The sequence below is a fragment of the Cinclus cinclus genome, chromosome 19 (genome assembly GCF_963662255.1).
Source record: "Cinclus cinclus chromosome 19, bCinCin1.1, whole genome shotgun sequence".
Taxonomy (NCBI): Eukaryota; Metazoa; Chordata; class Aves; order Passeriformes; family Cinclidae; genus Cinclus; species Cinclus cinclus.
The window spans coordinates 2,258,273-2,274,928 of record NC_085064.1 but is presented as its reverse complement, the minus strand read 5'-3'; the positions used below and the strand labels follow the sequence as shown (position 1 = coordinate 2,274,928).

The 16,656-nt window shown below is 45.6% G+C and overlaps 1 protein-coding gene across 1 annotated transcript; it reads right to left on the bottom strand.

The window, feature by feature from the left end:
• Positions 1 to 844: 844 nt before the first annotated feature.
• TRAF1 (TNF receptor associated factor 1) lies at positions 845 to 10,685 on the bottom strand. The gene is made up of 10 exons (XM_062505852.1): positions 10,477 to 10,685; positions 9,898 to 9,982; positions 7,992 to 8,090; positions 6,933 to 7,094; positions 4,803 to 4,874; positions 4,151 to 4,216; positions 3,500 to 3,937; positions 2,846 to 3,023; positions 2,127 to 2,275; positions 845 to 1,060 (listed from the first exon to the last, which is right to left on the bottom strand). Exons 1-10 carry the CDS (start codon positions 10,683 to 10,685, stop codon positions 845 to 847), a joined length of 1,674 nt encoding a protein of 557 aa, XP_062361836.1.
• Between the last annotated feature and the right edge of the window lie 5,971 nt (positions 10,686 to 16,656).

Sequence of the window (16,656 nt, the reverse complement as noted above, 5' to 3'; positions counted from 1 at the left end):
ACATTGGAGAACCTTAATAAAAAAAAAAATCAATAATTGCTAATGAGTTGAAGGTCCTTGAAGTGCCTTGAAGGTCCAGGGAGTGACTGGACACTAAACCAAGCCACTGAGGGGGCCTTGCCCCGCCTGCAGCAGAGCTCTGGCCTTCCCAGAATCCCAACGGAAATCCCAAGGGCTGCTTTGGAAATCCTGGAGGTAATTCCCCCAAGGCACAGTGTAACCTGGTCCCTGTCTGCTGATGCAACACAACATCTCCTTACAGAGCACATAAACAGAGGTCTGGAATAAACAGCAAGAGATAAATCCCCGGGGTAAGGGACTGCAGCCACCAGCTCTGGCCACAGCTCTCAGCTTCCAAGGTCATGGGCAAGCACAGAGACACCTGACCCGGGCCTCAGGGGAAGGAATCTGCCCTTGCTCCTGCTGGGGAGCAGCCAAAATCCTCTCCCCGGGGCTGCCAGGCAGAGCAGTGTGACAGGAGCTCCCTCCAAAGGAGCTGCACTCCCTGGGCACTGCCCAGAGATGACACAGCTCAGCCCCGGCAGCACCCACAGACCTGTCCCTCCCTGGGCAGGGAACTCAGCCCCAGTCCCTGCCCAGCACAACCAGTGAGGAGGAACAGCTCTTCTCCAGCAGTGAGGGTGACACTGACTGACACCTAAACCATGAGAATTGGCTGCTCTGGTGAAAAATCCCATTCCAGCAGCTGATGGCAGCGGGTTCAGGGGCTGCAGCCTCAGGCTCTGAGGATTTTGTGTACACATAAATTAATACAAGATCTCAGACTGATAATCTACTGATATTCAGCAGGTGGCTTCCCCAGCCAACCATATTTGAGGATTTGCTAATTTGTTTCTATGATGCATTTCAGGAAAAGCGTGTCCTCTTTCACGTAGGCGTGTTTGGGGGACTGCAGTTTGGACAAGGGCAGGAACATGGGGCAGCCACTGGCCACGTTCATGTCATTCACTGGCCTCTGGAATGAAGCAGAAGTCAGGTCTGGGCGAAAGGCATCAATTATGTGCTCCCTGTTATTTTGGTCAAGCAACATAAACGTCACCTGAAAAACAGAATGTGGCAATGAGGAGTTACTGGAATGAAACACAAACCAAGCAGGGACAGAAGTGCTGCAAAAGCAGCTGGACGCTCCACTGATAATTAATTACAAACTGTAACCAATGTTTCCAACCTGCAAGGTCAGTTCATGTGAACTCACAGATGAAGTTTTTAAAACTTTGCTACCCATAAAACAAAATTAAATAAGTAAAGAATTATTGCTTTGTAGAGAACTGCACAGTCCAAAGGTTTTTTTCCTCTGTCTCTCATGACAATTTAAACAGCCCCTGCGTTTGGTCGCAGTCATTACATTTATTCTGTTATTGTGGTTTGGAATCAGAAGAAACAGCTCCATTGTCTGTGCACAAATTTGTAAAAGACACAACCTAAATATCAGAATAGACTCTGCCCACTTCATTACCTCTTTTATTAACTCACTGTTCTATAGCTTGAAATATGAAATATCTGTAATAATCTTTTAATACAGTGAGGATTGGGAACTTTGATTTCTAATTTTTTGGCTGTTAACTGGCAGTAAAACTGTTTATAGGAAAGCCTTATGGAATTATTATCCCACAGAGGCAAGTGCTGCCGTGGTTTCACTGCTTTTAACCATTGCTGCCATTACCAGATCACATCTAGGGGGAAAAATGAGACCAGGATTACCTCAGACATCTGTGACACCTTTGTAAGTGAAACTCTCACCTCACCCTTCTGAAGCCTTCAGGCAGCAAATCATAATTCCCTCCTAAATTGATATTATCTATGCTTAGCAAGAGCCAGAAGATGTGTCTCTGGCTTTAGCCCAGGTGGACACAGTCTGGAACATTCCAAACACCACGTTCTGGTGTCTAAAACTCCTGCCTGGCTAAGTTCGGAATAACAGCAGGAGCAGCTTTCCCTGCAAGGGACTCTGGTCAGAGATAAATTATTACCCAGGACTGCAGGAGAGATCCTCACCTTTGGAAAGGGATGTGGAAAAGCACTCAGCTTCCACAAAACTCCAGAGGAAGAGTCACTTTGTGCTGACTTTTGGCTGGGATCAGATGTGGAAAGCTTTTCCTTCTTACCTTGTGCCTGAAAGGCCACGGGAGCAGAGCGTCGTAGTCTCCTTTCATGACAACAAAGAACAGGGACATGTGGGTTCCTTTCCCTGTCCCATCCCCGTTCAGGTACACCCTCAGACACACCTTGTAGCCATATTTTGCAGTGTAGAAAGCTGAAAATCACAACTCTTTATTAGTAAAGCTGCTCTTTGGGGGGGGGGAAGGCATAATGTGTGTTCTGGCATATGGGAAAAAGTAACGTGTGACGTGGCTTGCTCTCACAGAAAGGAGAGCAGACAAATCAGTATCCCCTGGAGATTACAAGCAATGAAAACCCAGTGGTTGGAATGCTTTTAGTGCCTCAAACCTTGGTGAAAATTACCTGTTATTAGGCACACAAGTGTATTCTACCTAATCCAATTACTTCCCACATGGGAAAGAGCAGCAGCCAGAGCCACATGGTGCCAGCAGCACGGAGCTGGAGGCTGGGAGGGATGGATCCACTGCAAGCTGCTGTGGTGGAGGGCAGAGTGCAGGATGAGAGCCCAAACTAGAGCACAGCCCTCTGGAAAAGCACATCCCAGTGCCCTGGATTACAGATCTCTGCATAAACAGCATGCTGCTTTAAGGAGCTGTTTTAAAGATCCTCCTGCTGGCACAAGCAGAAAGAAGAGTTCTGGAGAAATGGGAGGGGGTCTGAAGAGTTGGGGTTTGTGAACACACATCTCCATCTTGTGCTTTACCTGGGGAGTACAAACTGACTGTCCTGCCAGTCACAGAGTCCTGGAGCTTCCTGCCCACCTCTGTGATTTTCCAGAGGAAGATCCCATCGTAGGAGGCTTGCTCAGAGAACAGCAGGCTCTTGTGCAGGCTGCTCAGACCTGCATCCTTCTGTGTCAGGCAGCGGTGCAACTCTGCAATCTAGGGAAAAAAAAAAGCCAGTCCTCAATCATCCCCCTGCTCCAGGCTGTGCTGCAGGGGTGGCTCAATCCTTCTGGAGTCCTCATGTTCTGGAAGTTCTGCTTTGATTCTTTTCTAAGTGACAGCAATATGTCAAAACATACACAGAGATGTTGTTTGGGCCTCCAGGCAAAATGTTGCTGTGAGAGGACCAGGCAATTAAACAGCTCTCCTGCTTGCTCACAGTCTGATCATGGCAAAGTCTAACACTCAAAACTCTCAGGGATATCTCACTACCTAAATGTGGATTTAGAGAGCAAATATTAGAGATCCATGTTTGAAAGTGTATAGAACAACAAAAGGATCCTGAGTATGTGTCCAGAACTGAACCCTTCACAGCTCAAGCTCCTGTTCTGATCCCCAGCTTCCCCTAATGTGTGTCAGTATTTGCTGTCTGTAGAACAAGCACCCCCACAATCCTTGCTCTCATTTTTTACCTTCAGTTCAAGGCCCCGGATTACGTTCTGGTCCAGTTCACTCTGCCTCCTGAAGGCCAGGATTTCCAAATTAGAGCTCTCCACCTCCTTATTGAGCACTGCCACAATGTTCTCAAACACGTGCAGCTTATTTTCCAGCTCAGAAATCACCTTCTCCCTCACGAGCTGCTGCAGGACAGACTCATCTTCAGGAACAGAAGATGCAGGGAAACAATCCACTTCTGGATCCCTGCTGAACTGCAGTCCTGCTGGGGTCTGCAGGTCAGAGCTGCTTTTTCCTGCACTCTTCAAGCTGAGCTCTGGCTGTGGGGGGAAGCCCTGTGCAGCTCTGGCATCAGAGCACAAGGTTCCCTGCAGCTGCCTCATGTGCTGCAGCAGGAGCAGCATGTGAGCCCCCACTGCAGATTTTTCGTGCTCCTTTATTTTCTCTTTGCTTCCCTGGAAGAGAAAACGCTGTCAAAGCATTCTCCATGCCCACCACAACCAGCCTGGGGCCAAACCCAGCAATCCTTCAGCCCCCTGGGAGATGGAAAAACTGCAAGGTGCAGGTGCAGCTCCATCATCTGGCATTAGAAGTGCTGGTTCTGTTTTAAGAGACACTTCCCTGAAGGGAATGTCCAAACTAGGGTGGAATATTCCTGTTTCACTCACCCTAAATTCACAGCCAACTTCAGAAAAACAGCACCCATCCTTGTTGGCTAAGGATGTAGAATGGCTCTGTTGAAAAAAACAAACGCAGAGGAAATAATCAAAACAAATCAAAGGGAATTCTTTTATCTCCCTACAAACACCTAAGCCACAAACCCAGCAGCTATAAATCAGATTAATTCAGGTCAAGGTAATTCCACAGCTTCCAGTGCCCAACCAGCTTTGCAAATTGATGGTAAATCAATTAAGAGTGTGGTTGATAGCAAGTTTCCTGTGTCCATCTCACACAGCCCATAATGACAGAAGATAATTGAATGAACCCCAGGGATCACCTGGTAACAATTTCTCATAAAGAAGATGCTGTAAATACACTGCTGTACAGCACACTCCTGCTCATGTGGCTCTCACTCAAGGTATGAGAGGAAACAAATCTTTGCCCATTTGACAAGATGAATTGAGAAGATAATTTAGTGAAGGCAATTGTGGGAGCAGGGAAGAGAAGGCAGTCAGCAGGGCTTTGCTGGGAGGTAAAGGGCAGCCAGATACAACTGCTGGATCTGAGGATGTTCTCAGGTGTTTGTTTAATCTAAATGAACAAGTGATAACTTTATTAATTGAAATAAAGCTGCATTGCACTCGCTCATCTTTCACCCACCTTTTCCTTTGATGCTGCTTCTGTTTGCACAGGTTTTTGTTCCTTGCATAAACTGCCTTCACATGAATGCTCCTGTCATTAAAACAAGAAGGAAGAAGTTCAGTACCTCATTTAATTGTTTAATTAAAGGTTACCCTGGGATATTGGATACAAGATTGGCAACGTGCAGGTGCTGCCAGGTTCAAACCAAAGTTATGATCACACACAAAAATGTGCACTCACATACACGCAGTGACAAGCAGGGGATTACAGAACAGGAAGCAACAATGACCAGCAGAACAGGAAATTCAAATATATATATATATAAAAACATAAACAGGTTAGAGCACAGGAAACTCCAATATAAATACAAATTGAAATATAATTCAAATGTAAACTCTTCTTGCATTGACTCCATACACTTTGTTCAATGTGCAGACCCTTCTTGCATCCTGCTCCTGAGCATTTTAATTTGGAGGCTGGAATCCAAATTCTCCATGATGGTGTGCTGACACAAAATCCATCACCACTCACAGGAGGCTTCCTGTCATTTCTGCCTCCAGGAAGGGTGAAGTGATCCCCCTGCCATTGGTTGTGTAATATCTGTATTTAACATGTCAGCTTTCCCTTCACACTCTTCAGAGGGGGTGGCTTTAATCTCCACAAACTCCTTTGCACACCAGTTCTGAGGTTTCCCTTTCAGTTCTCAGAAATGCAGCCACGGGTTTTTCTCACTCTCTAACTCATTTTTTAACACTCTTTATCTTGCCAGTGATCTTAGTAATTTCTGCTCTTTTACTCATTCAGGTCCTTGAGGGTGTGAGGCACTCTCCTTCAGAGGAGAGAAGTTTATTTAAAAATAAATACCAAAAAAAATCACAAGACCTAAAACTGAACGAATAAGGTGAAGAGAACAAGAGGAGCACCCAAAATTTACTATTTTCTCCCAGAAGCTTGTGGACACATGGAACACCCACAAATAATCAAAATTCTGAACTCGGTGCAAATTCGTGAAAGCAGATCATGTAACCAGAATTCTACACATACTAAAGGAGGCAGAGAAAAAGCCACACCTCGAGGCCAACCCCCCTGCTCTGTTGCCAAGGTTTCCCAACCACAATATGAATGAGGTGGTGGCTGAGTGGAGTGAGTGGGAGGAAAAGAGCTCTGGAGCTGCAGTGTCAGGGGAGGCTGCTCGGGGAACACACCGAGCTCAGGTTTCCCCTCCAGCCCCATCCTGCACTCACGGAAAGCTGGCAGGGATTTCGTGTTGCCACCTTCTGGTGCTCACCGTTTTGGGAAATTCTGGGTTTAGCACCGGGAAGATGTGCCTGGGTCCAGGTTCTCCTCTCTCTCTGCAGGTCAGTAAAGGATGAAGAGCACGAGTAAAACCTTCCCAACGAGCAGATTTTAGCAGAGCGCCTGATTCTTACCCCAGGAATCCTTTATAAAGCCCTTATAAATCTCTTACAAATCTCTCAGCTCAGTATTTGGAAAGGCACCGATTTGTGACACTCACAGAGCCACCCAGAACTATTTACACCTCTGAAATATTCACAGCCCTCCTGTCCTGTGGGTCTTTAATCACCGTGCTCAACTGCAAGGCTGGCAATTATTCTCTTGAAATCATTTGGAGGGAACAATATTCATTGTTTTCAGCAAATAACATAAAAAAAAATATAAAGTAAATATTTTTGAATGGGCACTGAGATATCCGTGGCAGATTCAGAGAGAGATCTTCCTGCTGATAATTTGGAGATTTATACCTGATCAGACCAAATAGAAATATCTGACAGAATCCTGCCCTAAACATCTGTGGGCTGTTTTAGTTTGGATAAACTTGCATAAACTTTCAAGATCCCTTCCCTGCTGCTGTCTGTGCTTTTCTGGTTTTCTCTCACCTCACAACAGGATACATTTTGAGCCAGGAGCTGAAACCTGGGCTGCCTGAGGCCAGGGGAGCACATGGGCACTTTATCATATCACCAGCAGATTATCACATCTATTTTCCCCTCCAACACTTGGAAAAAAGATCAAACTCAGGAAAATTAAATATTCCCTGGGTGCAACGAAATCAGGATGGAAAAAAGGCATCACAGATTATTGAAACCATCAATATAAAAGCTTTATTTGAGAGAGAAATGTTCTTACCTGGTGCTCAGAGCTGGCCAGGCTGCACTGGCACTGCTGACACACTGTCACATTATTGACACATCCATTTTCCAAGTGATCTGCCAGCTTCCTTCTCATCACCACGTGCCCACAGCCAGTGTGACAAGGGATCAAAGCATATTCACATAAACTCTGATGCTCCTGGAAGTAAAAAGTCATAAAGAAACATGCTGATTCACATTTATCTATAAATAGTCTCTGTTCTGGCAGCCCAAGGCTCTGATCTGCATTCCTTCTAAGCTTGGGTAAAGTCCCACTGCACAAAGTTACTGAGATTACTGGTGAAAAAAATCACCAATTTTGCTGGGGCTTTTTTTTTATTAAATATTAACTGGAAAAAAATCTCAAAACCAGAACCAAAGCACATTTGGTAAATTCAAAAACGAGGTCTCCCTTAAACAGTCTCTTTCAGGGCTTTTGTTTAAAAACAACATGATCCTGGTCCCAGCTTTCTCCCTTGTATACATCACTCAAATTTGCAGGGCAGATTCACAAATCCTGCCCATTTAAATATTTTAATTGAGGCATTTCAGATCAGTCTGAAAAGAAGGATGAATACAATCAATACACTGCCACAGGAGGGAATTATTTCTCCCATAAAACATGCCAAGGACATTGTCTGAACAGTGTCCTGGGGACTGAAGTACTCTGCCTTGTCAAAACCTGCTTGCAGCAGCCTTGCATTTAAATAATAAGGAAACCAGTGGAAAAAAACATCAAGTAGATGTAAATTTGTGCAATGTGAATTTCATTCAGGATGGTCTGGATTTGGCCAAAGCTCTACTAAAGTTAATCACAGAACCACAGAATGATTTGTGTTGAAAGGGACCTTAAAGATCATCCAGTCCCAACCCCCTGCCATGGGCAGGGAACCTTCCATAGATTAATGGCACTTTTTTAGACAACAACGTTGGTATAAACCACTATACGGACACTGATTCTAATTAATTGCATTAATTTGTGTTTGCTGTTATGCTGGTTTCGTTGCTTCTCTGTCCCCATTCCATGTTAATCTGAATAAATTCTTTTTAAACATACTTCAAAGTCTTTCATGATACCAGACCAGCTGCACCCAAGGGTCACACAGTGGACTCTGAGTTCAGAAATCTCTTTATTAATGGCAGCATCACCAAAAGCCTGGAAAGAAAACAAAGTAAGGAAAAAAAAATTGAGAAAATACTTTTGGATGCATCCTTGGAATAGGAATAGGGTGGTAGATCTCCACGCCTTGATAGATTTTTTTTTTTTTTTAATTTACATTGCAAAAGGCTCTGTGACCTGGCAAGTTAATCTTAGTGTAGTAGAAGCCCAAATAATTATTGCATCATTTATTTATTAGCACTCAAAAATAATCTATTTGACACTACATTAATTTACTGAAAATAAGCCCGGCCAACTACAGCTCTTATTTTACTTTTCTTTTCACAGGAGCCTGAAATATTTCACATGCAGGGAGTGCGCTGACAGGACCCTGACTGTGGGGTCCCTTAATGAATGCATTTCATTATCGGGGTCATTAACACCTCCTAAACGTGCTGCAGAGAGGACTTGAGAGTCTCTGCACTGAGAGCACTGCTCAGATCTGGGCTGTTTCCATTTAGCAGACCCTGTGTGCAAAAAAAAAAAAAAAAAAAATATGATCCAGATGGGAGAGAGGTTTGTTCTTTGCATTTTGTAGATTTTTGTGTTATTTAAACATGAGGAATTGTACAATTGGTATGTAATTATGAAATACTGCACACTTCAATCTTACGTCTTGCACTGAAATAGGTACCCTGGCACAAGGAGAGTTAAAGGCATTTTTGGATAGTCTGGAGGTAAGTACAGTGCAGAGAAATGCAGATTTCACACGGAATTACCACAGAACGAGGAATGGGAGGGGAAATCTTTACAAACAGAGGCAGGGACTTATTTACAAACAATGCCCACATTTCAGAGCTCCTGAAAATCTACCCAGCATTTGTTGGGAATGATTTCCACAGGCAGATCCTCTCTCTTTCTGGAGCCTGGCTCCATCGGGACACCCAGCAGGCAAAGGAATTTTTCCAGGCAGCCCCGAGTGGGGTCTGCTCACAACCACCCACCCACAGCCCGCAGAAATCCCCAGCACATCGGGGAGAATCTCACAGCAGAGAAATCCCAAAGGGACACTCAAGGAACAAGAAGTTCTGAAGGGTTCAGCTGCACCTATTTGTGCAGGAAATCTGGTCTTGGGAAATTAATTGCAGAACTGGGGATTTTTTTTTTCTGGGATATTACCAAGTTCAGTATTAGCAGCAGATCCATTACTTTGCTGCTTCTTAAACTTTGGCTTGTATGCCACTGTCAGCTACCTATTTGTTTTCATTTCCTCCTAAAAAAATTTAGACAAATTATGTGTCTGTTGATATCCCTGCATGCAATCAGAGAGGAGGGAAAAAGGCTGGGACTGGGCCTTATGGCCCAGTATGTATTTAGGATATAGAACAGCACAGCAATTTGCCTGGAAAATCACACAAGAAGATATCTGCACCATTAAATTATAGATGAAGCATTTGCCAGGGCATAGTTTGTATCAATTATTTTGTTCAGCTTCATGTTTGAAGGGTACAAGAAACCATGAGGTTGGAAAATCCATTAAAATACTTCCTGAGGATAGTAAGTATCATTTAAGACATATTATTGCAAGCAGGAAAGCACCAGTTTCTTTGAGACAATAAAAAGTTAATCATACAGTAGAGTTTGGGATTTTACATTGCAGAACCTGGATATGGAAAGTCCTGAGGCTTCCATTACACTTTTTAAGATCAAAAACTCTGGGAAATCCAAGTTATTAAAGCCTAAGTTAAAATGTGTAACTATCAGCTGCTATTGCATTTTATATTATCCCCTTCTGAACTCCAAGGCAATGATGACTACAGAGAATGGTTAAGGATAAATTAATGATCTGTGAACTACAACTTACCCTTTCTTCTGCCAATAGGCTTTCCTCACCTAAAGTGTCGGGATCTTCCTCTTTACATTTCTGGCAAATTGCATTTTTATTGTTTCTGGTAAAAAGAAAGAATTAAATAACAATCCATTGGTGCACTGCAGTTTAGGAGGTCTTTGTAACAGACACTGTCACAAATAAAACCATTAAAATTGTGATTTCCACTCAGAATCTGAAATCCTTGTTCACTAAATGGCCAATACTTGAACACACTGATGTCAAAAAACTTTTGCTCTTCTGTTCTTCAAGACCAAGACTGTGCCCATTAATCTTATCTGTATTTCAGCAAAATAAGGGCAGCCTGAACCATAATTAGGAATAAAGATGGAAAGCTATTTATCCCATGAATGATTCAAAAACCCCAAGTAGGAAAGAGAATGTGAAAACTAAAGTCTTTTAAAACACAGAAAACGCTCATTTTACCCAGACAGATACAGACATACATGACATTATATTTACTAAAACCCCATAACATCCCTTACCAAAGGGCTGAAAAGTGCCACGGAAGGATTAAGCCAGCCTTGGACTTAATCAGAATTAAATCAGAATTACCTGACGATCCAGGTGAGGCAGGCAGAGCAGTACCTGTGCCCACACAGGGTCTGCAGGGCTTTCTTCAGGATGTTGTTGCAGTTGCTGCACAGGAACTTCTGACCAGGCACATCCTCACAAATATTGGTGGGGTATCCAAAGGGAAACTCGTTTTCATCTGGGGAAGAGCTGGGGGCGTCCTGCAGGCTCCTGGGGGTGTTCTCAGCCATCTGAGGTGAGCACTGTCCGAGAGAGAAGATAAAATCCAGGTGCTCAAACCCAGCACACACTCACTAGGATGTCAGAGGATGTCCCAAAGCCCTCAAGCAGCCCCAGACCTGAGCAGTAACCACGCTGGGTTTGCCCGGGTCTGCAGTGACAGGCGTGACCAAATGTCACAGTGGGGTTTGTTTGACCTTGCACCCACCAGCAGGAAATTACTGCAGACCTTTAAAATTTCCCTCAAACACAACACGAAAATAGACATGTCCTAAAAACAGGGGGTTGGGATTTTCTTTTAAGGGTTTTTAGCTTGTAGAAAGATGATCTGCAGTCCCATCAGTCCTCATCACACAGGATTGCTTCTGCAGAGTAAACCCCTGACCACATTGAATTCTCAGCAGCTGAAATTTGTGATTTCACTTTGTAGTCACAGAAACACAGCAGCTGGTGTGTTGACAGTGACTTTCCCAAAGTCATAAAACTTGTGGTGAAACGACAAAGGAAATCCCAGGTCCACAAGCCCTTAGTGATGTGTTCTGACCAGGCACACCTGGAGCCACATGTGCCAAGGTGTGCACGTTCAGTTTGGTTTGCTTAATAAGAGCTGTGCAGTGGGATATTTTTGGAAATGCAGCCCAAAACCGATTCTGGTGTCTCTTTGAAAGTCCAAGGAAGGTTTTCACCCAGGGAACTGGTGTCTTCATAAAGCTTCTTTTTTTTTTTTTTTTTTTTTTTCTTTCTCTGTAACAGCACAGACACACCATAGCCTGTCTCAGTGAGACCAATAGTCGCACTGACTAAGAAATCCGAAAATAAAAGACTCCAGGCTGCCGTGAGCAGGCTGGGCTGGGGGTGTGACTGCCGTGAGATGGGCAGGGCACACCCTGGGCTTGAGGCTGTGCCTGGGGACAAGCGGCGTTTTCCATGGCCCTGGTTTAGGCAGTTCCCGTGGCCTCTGCGGGAATCTGAGCTCCACAGGGACCGCAGGGGCTGCCCAACTTGCCAGAGCCCTGAATTAAAGCCGGTAACACCAACGCCATGGAAGCGGAGGTGTCGTGGGTGGGTGCCGGCGGGGAGGACGGGGCAGCCGAGCCCCCCGCCCGCTGGCCCAGCCCCGGCTCCCCCTGCACCGGCACCGCAGCCCCGGGCTCGGGGTTCCCTCCGCCCGTCCCGGCTCGGTGGGGCGGAGGGCGGCCAGGATCCCCGGGCAGCCCCCGCTGTCCTCCGGGCGCTCCCGGGGTGCGGTTCTGGGACCGGGCCCGTGTGCCCGGGAGCCGCGGGCGGTTCTCTGCATCGGGGCCCGCTCCCCTGCATCCCTCCCGCTTCTCTCCATCCCTCCCTGCATCCCTCCCTGCATCCCTCCCGCTCCTCTCCATCCCTCCCTTCATCCCTCCCTGCATCCCTCCCTGCATCCCTCCCTCTCCATCCCTCCCTGCATCCCTCCCTGCATCCCTCCCTCTCCTTTCCATCCCTCCCTGCATCCCTCCCGCTCCTCTCCATCCCTCCCTGCATCCCTCCCTGCATCCCTCCCGCTCCTCTCCATCCCTCCCTTCATCCCTCCCTGCATCCCTCCCTGCATCCCTCCCTGCATCCCTCCCTCTCCTCTCCATCCCTCCCTGCATCCCTTCCGCTCCTCTCCATCCCTCCCTGCATCCCTCCCGCTCCTCTCCATCCCTCCCGCTCCTCTCCATCCCTCCCTGCATCCCCGTCTCTCCCGTACCTGATGCCGCCGGCCCCGGGCGGGCGCTCACCGCGGGTACCGGAGCTGCGGCCGGGAGGCTCCGCTGGATTTCGGCGATGCTGCCTCGCTCCGGCCGGGAGGAACGGGGAGCCCGAGCCGCGCCCCGGGGCTGACGGCAGCGGGGCTTCCCCTGCTCGGGCCACCGGCGCTGTCCCGGGCCGTGGGCACGGGGAATTGGCCGAGGAAAAGCCCCGCGGAGCAAATTCCCCCGGGCCAGCTGAAATGGAGAATCTGGTGGCTGGTTCCTGAAAGCGGAGTGGAGCTGGGTCTGCCATGGTGACCGGCGACTCAGGCAGAAAGTGCTGCCTGCCCAGGACGCGGCCACAGTGCCAGCATCCCCTGGGTGCTCGGGGCAGCCCCTGCCCCAAATCCGGGACGGGAGCCTCGACTCCCTCTGGAGCCTACGGGAAACCTTGCCGGGGAAGCCCCGCTGTGCCTCCTTCCCCCTCCAAAGCAGCTCGGGGGTAGCAAAGCAGGGAAACTCAAGGGTTCAGTAATGTCTGCAAAGCCTTCTTAGAGTGCAGCAGAGATTCTACAAAGCAAAGTTTCATTATCAGCAGAAGGTCCTCTTCACCCCTGACACAGCTCACTTTGCTGCCACCCTCTCTAGCTCTGACAGAGGGTTCAGCCAGAAAAAGAGTTATACATGCAAATCTGTTCACTCTTCCTTGTGGGGAATATCCCTGGGGTGAGGCCCTGCTCAGAATTAAAAATAAAAAGCAGAGGTGTTTCTCTAGGTGCTTTACTGGCTGTTAATTGCTGCCCTGACAGGAGCCACCAGCTGCAGGTACCTGGAGGTGTGTGGTGGCCGCTGAGGGATTTATCGCACAGCAGCGTTCGCCTCAAGTCTGGGTTGCACAGACAGACACGACAGACACCTCGGCTCCACTTCCCTCCTCCCTGTGCTGATCTAGAGCACATCTGTAGGTGCTGACTTGATGTAGATCTGCAGTTCAGAGTCATCAGGGCTGGGTATTAACTCACAGTATGAGGAAAGTGTGATCCAGCCCCAGTGAGGTCTTGGCCTGACCCATTTGCTCTCATTTGGGTTGTTAAAATTAATTGTAAGTTTATTTGGCCCAGGCAGTTTCTGCCAGGATGTGAGTTAAAATCTCTTTCTGAAACTGAAAGATTTCTAGATGTGGTTCTTTAAACTTTGGGGATGTAAAGAGGTGTAAGATGTTAATTTTAGAATGATCAGTGTTACTCCACAGGGTCAGGTTTAGGGATGAAGTGGCAGCTCCACCTCTTCCCTGTGTCCTTAACTCACTCCTTTTCTCTTGCTTTGAGACTTCTTCAACGTTTCTGTGATTCTGTTACACCTCTGTCTCCAAAGGTGCTGAATTACACAAAGAAACTAAAGATAAGGTTTTGGTACTTTCCAAACTAGAGATATTTCCTGTGGTAAATTTCCCCCATATGAGATCAGTTAACTGAAAACAGGATGTGGCTCAGAGAGAGATTAAAATTTGAAGCTTAACTTTACTGTAGAGCCATTCCAGCAGTGCTCAGCATTGCAGGGCACTGTGTTACTATTTAAGGGGAATGACCATTTTATGTGCTGGGGGAAAAGTGCATAAGGGAATATATTAATAGATTTAATACCACCTTTTAAAAATAAGCCAAGGTCTTGAGACTTTTAATGCTACAAATTTCATAGGATATTGAAAATGAAATTTAGGCTCAGATGCTCTTGGGTTTTAAAGACTTTAGTCAAAAGGAAAACTGCATTTCAGAGAGATGTTTAAGATAGGGGTGTTACATTCTAAAAAACCCCATGATCTTTAATATAAATTTATTAATATTAATATATTTTAGTATAAATTAGCTGGAAATATGAACTTGTTCTAGGAAAACCTGAAAAGTGGATAAAACACAGGAAGGAAAATTTGCTAGTAGAAGCAAATCCAGTGCCCATGAGATTCAGTACTTCTAGGAACTGGAGTTCAGTGCTTCAAGTCAAGATTCCTGCCTGTTCAAAGCTCAGATAAGAAGTTCTGTAACTTCCACACTATCACTTATTTTCTGAATGGAACAGAGTGTCTGTGAGGTTCTATCAATTCGAGATTAGAAAAAGAAGAATAATTAAATCTGATTACTGTTATCCTCAGCAAACTCGACAGCTTTGCCACAGTTCAATTTCTTGTCTCTAATAAAATCTTTTCACATGTTTCAGTTTTATCTGTCTGTGCCTACTTCCAGTTGTAGCTCTGCTTCATTATGGTGATACCCTGAGGACCAGCCCAGCTTTCATTACAAGAGCAGGAAAGTTTCCCACTAAGTTTCATAAGAGCTAGACTGTAATCCTCAAAGAGACATCAGGAATCGATTTTATTTTCCTCATCCCTGCTCTGCCTCAGGATTTTTCCCAGATCATATTATCTGTAAGAGAGTATTATTCTAGGAATTCTTTCCTCCAAAGAATATTTGCTCTGGAGCACCTTTTCAACATTTGAGAGGAGAAAAGCACCCAGAAATAGATACTCTATCTATCTATCTATCTATCTATCTATCTATCTATCTATCTATCTATCTATCTATCTATCTATATCTGTGTGGCTTATTTCAGTCACTCACTTAAGCAGTTTCCACAAACCAAGCCAAGGAATCACCCTGAAGAGCAGAGAGAAAATGAAAGTGTTTCTTTCTATCACAGTGGCCTTGATGGTTTCCTATAAGCAACAGTATTTCAGAGTAAAATCACTGAGAGATTTCTGAGGCTGCCTCTGAGATTAGGCCACCAGGCAGATTTTTTTCACATGGAGAAGCTTCCTGGTGGTCTCGTGCCTCAGTCACTGTCCCCCCACAGCAGGACAAATGTGGGCTGTAATGTGTGAGCCCAGCATGGACCAGTTTGTGCCAGTTTCCCCAGTTGAAGCTCAGCTCTCTGGCCACATGAAGGGTTTTGCTGTACTTGTGGTCGTGCTTCTTTTTCTCTTAACGTACACAGAGCCTGAGCTAAACTGGAAAATTCTGAGCTGCTTATTTCCATTCTTAATGCTTTGGAGAGAACTCTGGGAATGGGAGCTGTGCCCACAGGGAAGCCTGCCAAAACACTCTTCCAAAGCTCTGGATGTGACATGAAAAAACAAGTTCAGATTCAGTATCTTTTGACTCTAAACCAGCTGGGAAAATGTGGATATTCTATTGATTGACTGGGACTAATTAGTGGAAACAGAAAAAGGAAACATCACATTTATTTAATATCTTCATTAAATCTCATAAATGACAAGAACTGAGGGGAACGTGAAGGTTATGGCAAATCTCCTTTAACCCTTTCAGAAGCTGCTCATTTTGCTAATAACAGTGGAAAAAAAAGTTCAGATGCTTTCCACATGTCAGAAGCAGAAAGAGACTGACTCTGCACTAACTTGATTCTGTCTTCCACTGAGCCCATAATTCCCTTTGCTATTGCAGAATGACTAACAGCATCAGGCTCAGCTTCCAATAGTATTTTTCAGCGTGATTCATAATCCTGAGTAATTTCCACACCATCACTGACATGTATATTTGTACCTGAATTTTATGGGCAATACACCCAGGGAACACAGAAGTTCCAAGTGTTACCTGAGGTTTCACAAGGGGAAAACAAAATTCTCTTTATAGATGTTGTAAAGGAAAAACAAAGCCCTCACCAAAAACACTGCTACAGTAAGAAGGAAAACTCCTGAGTGTTCCCAAACCAAGATGTATTTAAGGAGGATTCTTAAAGAAAAAGGAAAAGAAGTTCTAAGCACAGGAGGAGCCTGAATGAAAAATTACAGTTGTAAGTGGGGGGAAAGCAGGTATAAGAGTAACAGGCCTATATTCTGAATAAGGGAAACAAACAGGTAAGTGTTTAAACTCCTGAATAAAAAGAGCCCTCTCGTGAGGCCAAACCTCTTGGCAGCTGTGCCAGAGATGGGACTCCAAAATCCCCAAATCCCAAAATCCCAGACGTGTTCCCAGCAGCGTCCTTGGAATCCAGCCAAGGAAACAAAACTTGTAGCTCCATGTCCAAGATCTGAATCACAAAGTGGGTGTTGACACCCCAAAGCCAGCAAAGGAGGCACACAAGGAATGTTCCCATCTGTCCAGGGACAGGAACAGTGGAAGCCTGGAAGAAACCAAAGCAAGCCTGGCTTTGGAGGGCACCAGGAATTGTGGGGAGGTTTCACAAGCAAAGCTTGGGATTCCTTGGGGCAAGATATGGGCTGGAAGGAAACCCAGCATTTCCTAAATCTGCTTCTCTAAAGTCA

Excerpts from the sequence above, each read along its gene's own strand:
- TRAF1 (XM_062505852.1), bottom strand. The coding sequence starts at position 10,685 with ATGGCTGAGAACACCCCCAGGAGCCTGCAGGACGCCCCCAGCTCTTCC. Across the intron at positions 4,217-4,802 it reads AAGCAGCATCAAAGGAAAAG|AGCCATTCTACATCCTTAGC; the intron begins GTGGGTGAAAGA and ends TTTTTTCAACAG. Across the intron at positions 3,938-4,150 it reads AAGTTGGCTGTGAATTTAGG|GGAAGCAAAGAGAAAATAAA; the intron begins GTGAGTGAAACA and ends TTTCTCTTCCAG.